Source organism: Stenella coeruleoalba (assembly GCF_951394435.1).
Source record: "Stenella coeruleoalba genome assembly, chromosome: 12".
NCBI lineage: Eukaryota > Metazoa > Chordata > Mammalia > Artiodactyla > Delphinidae > Stenella > Stenella coeruleoalba.
In genome coordinates this window covers 85,173,149-85,183,924 of record NC_137158.1, presented here as the reverse complement: position 1 = coordinate 85,183,924, position 10,776 = coordinate 85,173,149, and the positions used below count along the sequence as shown (strand labels likewise).

The following is a 10,776-nucleotide window of genomic DNA, read 5'->3' as shown; positions in this document are numbered from 1 at the left end:
CCATCCACTCTCCTGCTCTGGGTAACTTTTTCTCTGTTTTCTGTGTGTCCCTAGGAACAGGGAAATCACCTCCTTTGGTTAAACATGGGGCAGAGGTGACAGTCAGAAAAAGCAGTCACTCCTATTTCTATACTAATAAAACAATGCATTAAAAAAAAATCTCCAGAGAACATTGTGCAATCTTTATAGTTATTTCAGTTTTCGGCAAAATTAGTTTCTTATTACGAAGAACTCACCATTGCCAGGTAGGAAGCATCATGTCGTCTGAGGATTTTCCACATATATATTGCTTTGCTGGGGTAGAAATTAGTCATTATTCAAACGTTGTTTCTTTGAAGTAAAAGGCCAACAGGTATAAGAAACTATGCTAAGTACTTCACAAAAATCACCTCTAGTCCTTAGAACATCCCTATAGGGTAGAGTAATATCCACTTTACAGCTGAGGAAACCAGAGGCTCAGAGAGGTTAAATAACTTGCCCAAAGGCAGGACAGCTAGTAAGTGACAGGGCTGGGAAAGGAACCCCAATATTTGAATTCCACGCCAGGGTTAGGGCTCTTGGCTCAGTGGCAGGTGGGTCTCCTTGTTACCACACCAGATGGTTTTCACAAGCAAGACAGAGAGTAAGAGGCCAGGCTTGCTTCTGAGTCCCAACAGAGGCGTGGAGGAAATCCTGGTAGGAGCATTCAAAGGTACTAAGAGCCAGCGTCTTTCTAACAAATAGTATCGTGGACTTTGGGGTCACTTCGAACACATCACTGATGCCAGGACGGCAGCTCATGGGCACAATTGAACATCATAGTTTGGAGAAAAAAACCTGTCTTAACCTGTCCGTGTCTGCTTCTAGCTCTGTCTTTTCAAAGTATTATACACGAAAGCCAATTTTTCTTACCCGGTCACACATCTCCGTTTATCCTAAAAACTGCTTCCAGAAACTAGGAGGTAGGTCCTGGATGCTAGGTTTCATATCCTGAGCCCGTCATCAGGGAAGATGAATAATGAACCAGTTTTCAAACTCGGTGTTTGCCTTTGGAAACTTGTGTCTTAAATAATTAGTGACAGCAATCTCGAGGCAAAGGGTCCGTTTCCCAGGGGAACACATTTCATTTCTTCACTTTTGTGCAGAAGCTGCCCTTTGCTACAGAATGAGACACTTCAGGCTATGCATTCTGGGAAGTTACAGCATTTCTCAGGTGTGCAGAGCCAGGGGTCCATCGTTCTGAAGCTTTCCGGGCTGAGTTTCAAATGCCCCGAGCTCACCGCCCCACAGACCTTCAGCGCCCTTGTCAGGGCTGGCACCTTACGCTTGCTCTTCTCTTCGGACACCTTTTTTCTTTCCCAGTTGAATGAAAAAGTGCATGTCTTTTGTCTTTTTTTTTTTTTTTTTGGTTTCAATAAAATTCCAAAACAGTGCCATCAGACCCACCTAGAGGTGCAGTGAGAATCCATCCAACACACCCGTGGGAGGAGGCCAAGGAAAGGAGAATCGCCAAGAAAAGAATAGGATTTGTTTCAAAGGGCGATCATTAAGATGCTTATAAGTCATTTTCAAAAATGATCGAAAGCCCTAAACAAAACCGCTGGATAACATTTTGTCAGTAACACCGGGGTCCTGAGATGCAGGATGTCATAATACAGAGGCACAAAGATGCAAACTAGCTTTTTTTTTTTTTAAAACAACCACGTTTACCATGTTGCATTTCACACCTAACCTTCCCCTTCCCTCCCTCCCTGTCTCCTCCCAATATAAGCTGGAAAGCCCCTGCAAACCCAGATCACCAGTGGGCTAGGAGCATCTATTATTTTTATAGCTGAGGTTCATAACGGGCGGCAAAACTGTCCTCCTGTAATGGGAATATCGACTCCACAGTTTTGTTGGATGTCAAAGCACACTGTACTGCACAGCTGCTGCTGAACGGGTGCTTGTCGTCCACGACCAACACCTGTTAAGCAGTCAGCACCAACGCTTCCCTTCCAACCTTTGACAACCACCCTCGGGGCAGGCAGACACAACTGCTGAATTGCGTATGAAAATTGTAGTTTTATTGTCTATACAACTGAAGGTTTAACTCGGACTCCTGCTTCTTTCCGAACTGTATAAAGAAGCAATTCTTCTCCTAGAACAAATAAGCACAGTACACTATTGTAATCTAAGAAACAGGCACCATTTGTGTATTGGAAAGCCTTACTCTCAATAGGGCTACAAGTCCAACGGCCCATGAGCCACTCTTTTAGCAGCTGTAGAAAAGTGAGCCGTAGAAGTCACAGATAATGAGATGCTAACAGCAGCAGAGACAGATGATCAAAAGGCTAGGAGAAGCCTTCCTCGAATCCCAGCTGTTTCCACCGCTAATTCAGCAAGCACGACTCATAGGTAGGGACCATGTACTTGATGTTGATGAAGGCGTCTTCTCCTCCGGAGCGCTCGAAGGCCTCCAGCGTCTCCTGGATCAGGTCACCGATGTTCTCCCGCTTCTGCTGGCTGTAGTCGATGCCGTCCCCGGAGTTTACTGGGTCATGCAAACACACAAAGAGGCCCGTTATTTCTCCGCATTTTCCCGAAGAGTCCTGTACACTCATCTAGGCATTTTTCTCTGAATGCTTGTCATGAGACGCAAGCAATTAACATTATTACACGATCCTGTAGAGTTTTAGGAGTGGTGACAGATATACAAAAGTACAAAGTCCTAGAATGGAGCTGATGAAAATTCATCTAAACTAAAGAAATCAGAGAGTAAATGAAAGTGAGGTGATCATGGTTACACAACTGTTATTTAACAAGTCAGGGAAATCTCTTTCCTAAATCTGGTAATTACATCGACAGTGTTCTCTTGGACCTTGACTTCTTCAAAATCCCAAGATGGCATGTTTAGAGGGAACCGTCCATCACCAGGTTAGGTTGCTGGCTCTATGTGATTTCAAATGGACAAACTTTGGAGTGAGGAGCTTAGCCCGTGCCCATGTCTGCGGCTTCTGTACGTGGGGTGAGCCCCACTCCTCCAGGTATCACTAAGCCAGGTGTGCAGCCCTCTGACGGCACCCCCATCACTCCGGATGCAGGTGGGGAGGAGGAAACAGCCTCTCCTGCCAGGACTGGTCCTGGCGCCTCCCTGAATGCGTGGATGCCAGCCATCCGTCATGGAAGCATAGAGATTGGTGCCACTGCTGGTTTTGGAGTCTAAGTCCAGGCAGGCGGGCCACCCAGGGGGGCACCGGGAGGACCCGACCGAGGCCTCGTCTCCCAGAGCCCTGAGTGACCGCTCAGCTGCCTCTCAGACTCTGAGGGAAGGGGGTCCTAGGCGTGGCCTTCGATGGCCTCGGGGTGGGGGGGAACCTGGGTCTGACGTGCTTCACCATACACAGCCCGGTCTCAAACCATTTGGATGAGAAGTATCTGATTCCGCTCCACCTGTGAGGTTACCCAAGTGCATGGGGTCAGCCCCAAATGGGAGACCCTCTACTTCAATCCAGAGTAGAAAAACTCCACAATTTTCTTGAATAATAGTCATTACATGCATGTAAGTTGCATTTCCCGCCCAGACTTCTAAGGGTTTCAACACTGTTTATTCTCCCAGTAAGCGTGTCACGTCTGTGCCTCTGCTGGCATTACCCCCACCTGACCTGTGATGAAAGGAAAGGGCCACAGGGTGGGCTGAGAGGCCCCGGAGGCCTCAGGATAAACGGCCTGAAGGCTCAGGCCATGGGATGCTGCAGGGCGAACAGCTGCAACTTGAAACCGTGCACTTTACCAGATGAAAGTGTTTATTTTATTCAGATTTCAATGTAGCTCCAAATGCTTATCTTGCTTCAATGTGAAAATAATAAAGGGAACAACGATATTTCAAAGTTTTTTTCCCCAGTTGTTCTGAACATTTTAAAAAAGATGGAGTAATGGTTCAGACCATGAATAAAGGTAACAATTACAATGGCACACAGCATAGATAAGCAGGGTTTGTGCTTGATTTTCCCAGAAACTTGTTAAAGAAATATCACTGTCTTCCGTGTACCACAGAGAAAAGACATGGCTTTCCTGACTGGTTTCTTTTGGTGGGGGGTGAAGACAGGCAGAAATATTACTGATTTTCAGAAAGAGAAAGGCTACAAGTCGCACAGCTACAGTGCATATCAATGTTTCATAACCAATGAACTTACAATGCAAAGCCATTGTAATTAGGTGGACTTTTCCTTTCTCGTGGTGGAAGCCTTTCAGGAAAGCTGGATTGAAGTCAAAGCTTGATTTACAGAGTAGCTGATCATCTAAAATATTCATACACGATACTTGTACAGGACAAATAAGAGATAAGATGCTTGACCAAAAGCGTTCTTGCCCTGTTGTTTTTGAGCTAAAGGTAAACTTAAAAATATATAGAGAGAGACAAATACACACAAATGAAATAGGTTTGTTTGTTTGTTTGTTTTTTAAAGATTTACAGGGAGGTCTGAGAAGAGAATCAGTGCAGTTGGGGTCACCCACCAGGTGATACCAACGAGGTATCCATCCACGTGGGGGGCTTTCCAACAGGAGAAGGTCTTGGGTCAAATTAAGAGAGAAGGTGGAGGAAGCTTGTGTGTGTGTGTGTGCGCTTGTGTGTGTGTGTATACGTGTGTGTGTGTGGGAGGGTCGGTCAGGCGTATTACAGGTGTAAAGAAAAGATGCTAAGGAAGAAGGTCCAAAAGAGGGGAGGGCCAAAGCAACACAGTCCAAAACAGGTGCATCAGGGACAGTGACAGATAGCGTGTGTGACAAGGGAGACCCGTAAGGAAGGTACGTGTGAGGAACAAAGTCAGCTCCCAGGATTCCGATCGGGACCATGAAGAAGGTACAGTGAGAGGGTCTGGTTGGCCTCTGAGGGCTTCTTCCCTCCAGAGGACATTCCTGATAAATTCCTCCTGCCCACGAAAGGGGTGCACTTAGGAAGGAGCCTGCAGGACCCAGGTTTGCAGAGCCAGCCGAGCCCATGGCGCAAACACCCCGGGGGCACATGGAAAATCTAACTGGTGACGGTGCCCAGTTGTGACAGCCTGGATCCAGTTCCTGATGGACAAAGATACGTAAATTAATCACTAATAAATGGTGCCTTTTGTTGGCATATTAGTCAAAAGGTCAAGAACTGAATAGATCACGGGACAGACTTATTTTCCTGATGGGGGCAGAGGGGGGTGGAAAGTCTGCACACAATGGAAAGCTTAACACACCCTGTTATCCCCACTGCCTTCCAGAATGCTATAATGACAAGCAACACTTTATTTCAATAATAACCTATTCTTACTTTTTAAAAAATATTTAACTGTAGGAGTAAGTAAACTATGTAGCTTTTTTGTTTCCCAACAGTGTATAAAGCAAATGATAAAAGAACAGAACAGAATAACAGTTGCTTGTTCAAAAAGGGAGTTGGAGTTGGAATATTTTGTGGTTGCAGAATGTGCATCACTGGGGTAGGAGAAAAGCCCAACAAAGGCGCACATCCCTTCTTTTGGGTGCTGAAGTGATGACCGGGCACAGTTTAGTGTCAAGCCACGTTGAGAGGCAGGTGAGCGGTGTGGTCTCCATTTCAAAACTGCTATATTGTCAGGGTCTTTTAGAATCTGCGCTTGAGGTAATTAGCTTGAGCTCACCATTTAAGATACATATGACACTGTTGGAAAACATACTTGTGAGAATAGGATGCTTAAAAAAAAAACAACCCAGATGGTTATGTATGATTGTCAATTCTGATTAGGAAGATGACATTTCAATTCAGGAAGCTAGCAGTCTATTTTATGTCCAGCAGCTGGAAAGATACATTGATGATGGAAAAGATATGTTTTATTTATAACCAAACAAATAGGAGTATAACAACGGTTTAAACCAGACTTTGCATTTCGAAAGGGATAATATGCAAATAGACTAGAACAAGGGATTTGGTTTCTCTCCTTAGAGGTCCTTGTGTGCAGGAGGTGGGCAACTACTGTGTGAAAGTCCTTCTTGGTTAGGGATTATTTTAAGTATACTTATTATTCTGAATGTTGAAGTTGTTTTTTGTTGTTGTTGCTTTTTTTTTTTGCGGTACGCGGGCCTCTCACTGCTGTGGCCTCTCCCGTTGCGGAGCACAGGCTCCGGACGCACAGCCTCAGAGGCCGTGGTTCACGGGCCCAGCCGCTCCGCGGCATGTGGGATCTTCCCAGACCGGGGCACGAACCTGTGTCCCCTGCATCGGCAGGCGGACTCCCAACCACTTGCACTACCAGGGAAGCCCCCTGAAGTTGTTTTTGATTATGTAGGTAGTATGTTTAAGCACACGCATCCTCATTTTCTATCTAACCCCCTTTAGACAGTCCTAGCCTGGATGCTTTCTCTTTCTAGATGCCGCTTTGGTCAGAATTGGGACGTGCGTATCCCAGTCTTTCGTCGGTCAATGGCATGCTCTCAGTGAATGAACTCAGCTCCTGATTGTGAAGTGACCATCATGACACCTCATCACCAAGGCCATCCAAAGGGAGGCTGTATCAGATGCACTGACATTTCGCATAGATACGTATCTACAAGGCAGTGGCCACGGACCAGCAGCAGACACGTGTCTTGTAGGATTTCGATGAAAGAGTCTCGTAGCATTTTTGCAATTTCTAGACTGTGTAAAAGCTTTATTCTTTTCCTTTCTTCAGTTACTACTATTACAGGAAAAAATGGGGAAAAAAAAGCGCAAAATGGGGAAAAGGAAACTTTTGGTGGCCAGAGCAAGGTCTTCCCAAGTTAGTGCTGAGGTCGGTGTCAATGGCACCTTTGGCCATACCGAAGAGTGATGTTCTCTCTGTAGCCAGCGGAAGACTAGGCCCTGCAGGGTAATGCAAGATGGAAAAACAAAAGCTCTTGCCTTTGGGGAGCTTCTCCTCCAGCTGGGGGAGCCTAGCTGGCCACAGTCCCTGTAGGTCACGTGCACGCCCTATGAGAGTCAGTGTGGGCCATGCACCCTGACTGCAGAGCCCTGGCGCTATAGGCCTCTCTCCTGTTCCTTGAGTTCCCGCTGGAAACTGTGTCCTGAGAGAAGGCTTATCTGTGTGTTTTAGTCAGACACTTGAGTCCCCTTATCTGAAAACAGGAAGAGCAGTGAAAGGATGTATGGACGGCCATAAGAGGCTCAAGGAGAGTTACATTCACATTTGGATTTTTCTGACTCTAGTGTTTTTTTGGTCAATACTCTTCAATGTTAAGTGTATAGATATTGTTATAGGAATAGTAATACACAAAGAAGTCATTGGGAAATGAAAGCATGATTTAAGGCATCGGAAATAGAAAACACATAAATGCTTACTTCGGGTTGCTTATTCAACATACCTGACGTATTACCCATTTGGTACCAATGGATGAAAGAATTTATAAACTCTACCTATACTTTCTGGTCATGGCTAAGAAGAGCAGTAGGCACAATTTGGGGAAAACTTCCATTAGTTCTGCAGGCTCCTGGCTGAAGCAGCAGCAGGACAGGCTCAGCACGACCACACACTGGAGAGGCAGTGGGTCGGCAGGAAGGAAGGCGTCGTGCCCACTGCCACCTGTCATCCTGAAATTGCTCATGACTTGGCTGCTTTGCAGAGCCATGAACCAAACATGCCGAAAGAAAACACTAGCTTGGGAAACTCAATTAAAAACCACCAGAGTGAATCAGGAAATGATAAGCAATGACTCAAATGATGTCCAGACTACCATTACCAATCTCTCTTCACACTACTAACTTTTGGAAGCTCCAATTTATGAGGTAACTTGCCCTGCTCAGTGACAGCGACAGTGTGTGTCACCTCTGAAGTATACAAGAGCACTTGGAATAACTGTGGAAAGTAGCAAAGACCTCAGACAAATAAAAAGATGATTAAACTCACAGAACAACATTCCCCTCAGCCTTTGACAGCACCAGACAGCGAGCCAGGCGGAGTGATTCTCTCGGCACACCGAAGGCTAAATTACAGTCATAAAACAAGGCTTTGAACTAAATGGCTGCCGTCGGGTCATGGTTTGGCTGCGCCCTCCTTCGGTCTACCGCTTCCTGCTCTGGACATCTTTGCGCGGCCACTTTGCATACATGGTATGTGAACGTGAATCCAGGCCAAGTCCAGCCTGAAGCTTTTCTCAGTATGGGAGCATCCATGGATATAACGCGACTTGCAGAGAACACGCCTGTCTACCATTTCCCCAGGTGAGATGCTGGCGAGCTCAGCACAGGGCAAGGACTCTGGTCCTTCCTTGTGTGCCCGGGGGAGGGGGGGCTGGACAACCTCCCTGCAGCAATGCTGAGTGGAATTTTAAAAAGTACTCACAGAAGAAACTAAATCAATGCTTTCTGGATCAGAAAATACTTTTTTTTTTTTTTTTTTGGTTGCTCCAATGTTGAACTAAAACCTTTCAAAAGCTGTAAAGCTCAACTGAAAGGAATTTTACCTGTCAAGACCTGTAACCAGTGCTGGCTTCAGCCACAGCTAAAGCTGCTTTCCTTCTGCCTGGATCTCAATGACATCATCTGCTCTGGAGAGAGAGGGAGCCCTTGGGGCCTGGGCTCAGGTCTCGGCAGGGGGTGTGTGTGGAACCTACTGCAAATATTATTGTGATAAGATGCTTCTTGATGACATTAAACCAGCACAGATGTTCTGTTGGATGTTTCTGAACAAAATTTCAATTTTGGGCTTAGTGGATTTAACAGTTACAAGCTGGAGATGACCTCAAACAGTAATTCCCTGTTCGCACTAATTGGTAGGTAAGCAGAAATGTTAGTTGTAGTGGAATAAAACTAATATTTTCCAACAGGTATTTATTAAAAAGATGACTCTTATCATCGAAAAAGATTTCATTAAAAAGACGATAACTCACATGAGTTTATAAATGGTTGCTTTGAGTTTTTTTCTTTTTAATTTGAATTAAGAAAGGGAGAGAAGAGACAGATCTATTTTGTCTTTTAAGGAGTTTTTCATTTCAAGACCTAGATTATATTGTCAACATTTGTTTTGCCAGAAATATCTTGTTTATTTGGGGTTAGCTTGAATCCAATTTACTTTATAGAAATAGTGTTACCTGTTTTGGAATAAAAGGGCTTTCTCCCATAAAGTTTGGAAAATTACAGTGGAAACAATTGTAAATTCCAGTCTGATCCTTTCTGGAGATGAGGGAATGGAAGAGGAAGGGAGGAGGGAAAGACAAACTAGGAGAAATTTCATTTTTCTACATTGAATAAGAGAAGAAGCCTTTTGGGAAGATGTTTTGAGGTTATCTGCTTTTAGAATCCTAAAGAAATGCTCTTTCACTTTCTTTTTTTAGCTTTGCTATGTTACTTTGAGGACACTCATCTTTTTTTTTTTTTCCTTAGTGATAACATGTGTCACCCTATTCAGAATTTTGGGTGTTTCCCTGTTTGGCCCAAGCTTAGCCACGGCTTCCTTGGCTAACTTCATATTCTCTTGGAAAGTGATTGTTTTCAACATATCCTTAAGTCTGACTGTACAATGGATATTTCTAGAGTGTTGGTTCATGGCGGGTGTGAATCAAAGTTGCAATGGTTTTGCAACCAAAAACTTATAATAACCAGAGCATATGTCATGCTAGAGATGCCCAAAGGCTTAAACACTCCAAATCTCCTCAGATCTTGTTGACATTAATGAAATTCATAAGATTTCTTTCCTCTGAAGATAAAAGCTTTGAAGCAAGACCTCGATTCCCAGCTGGATGTCTGTCTCTCTCCCTCACCTTTTGACGCTGGAGCTGGGTGACTAAAGCAAGAGGTTCCTAAGCCATCGTAGATTCGAAAGCTCGAGGAAAGGTTTTCATCTCAGAATGGGGGCGGTGATCACTTGTGAAACTAAAGATATCATGGATCTTGGCCCAGTTGTCAATTAGATATTTAAATGTTCCTTGAGACAGACACTGAAGATTTCTAAACAAATGCCACTTTGCAACGGCAAAGTAGACTTATTCTGTAGGGAGCGAACAAGGATAACGTCGGGGTGCAGTGAAACAGTGGAAGTAACACTGAACTTCAAAGGCAAATAACTTGCCATACAACTTTTCAAACCTTAGTAGCCGCAATGTTCAATAACTTACTAGATGGTTAACTATGGACAGGTTACTTAATTTCTCTGAATCTCAGTTACCTTCCCTGTAGAAAGAAGGGACTGAACTTTGGGTGATCTCTGCTCATCCTAACATTACATTATATAACATCACAACACAACTTTGGAATAAGCTTTTGGAAAGGATGGTTATTCAATGGATGCACAGTATTTCAACTGAAAAGATAATCACAAAGCATCTGTGTAATTCTTCAAAGTAAGTCACAGATCTCATAAGCATCGAATTCAGCTTTCAAGTCAAGTTCTAAAAAAACCCAAAGGACCAAGGTTTATATAGTTAGTTCTAGTTTAGAAAGAGAACACTGTCAAAAACTCGAATTGTTTGTTGACACACTACCAAAAATTATTCCATTCTGCTACTTCAATACGTCTATGTAGATTTTGACTTATTAGAATAAAGACCAAATGTATGGGTTGGTTTTCTAAATATATTCAGTTGACAGTGATTTGGTCAAGACTACAAAAAAGCAAGTTAGGCTCATCTCTGATTATTGACAATTTGACTTGGAAGTTATACTGAGAAAAATAGGTGGGTTCACCAATTTATCCCTCTACAGGATAATTACAACTCTAGATTCAGTGGCCATTGAATTAAACTGCATTCCGAGTTGTGAAGTAGAAGTGTATCTCTTTTCTTGTTGGTCCACATGATTCAATGCACATTCAGTGAACATTCAACAGAAAAGGG

At 44.0% G+C, this 10,776-nt stretch overlaps 1 protein-coding gene and 1 long non-coding RNA gene across 4 annotated transcripts in view; one reads left to right on the top strand and one right to left on the bottom strand.

Annotated features, from left to right (window-relative positions):
- Positions 1-2,033: 2,033 nt before the first annotated feature.
- PACRG (parkin coregulated) overlaps positions 2,034-10,776 on the bottom strand; it is a 515,568-nt gene continuing 506,825 nt past the window's right edge. For 2 of the 3 annotated variants that reach the window (XM_079939453.1, XM_079939455.1), the window contains one exon: positions 2,034-2,509. In XM_079939453.1, the coding sequence (XP_079795579.1) occupies positions 2,349-2,509 (161 nt within the window). In that variant the 3' untranslated portion in view covers positions 2,034-2,348. The remainder of the gene's footprint in view (positions 2,510-10,776) is intronic. The other variant, XM_079939454.1, reaches the window with a different exon arrangement.
- On the top strand, positions 5,403-8,369 carry LOC307195370. The gene is made up of 2 exons (XR_013830819.1): positions 5,403-5,530; positions 6,343-8,369. It is a non-coding gene; the product is annotated as an uncharacterized lncRNA (long non-coding RNA).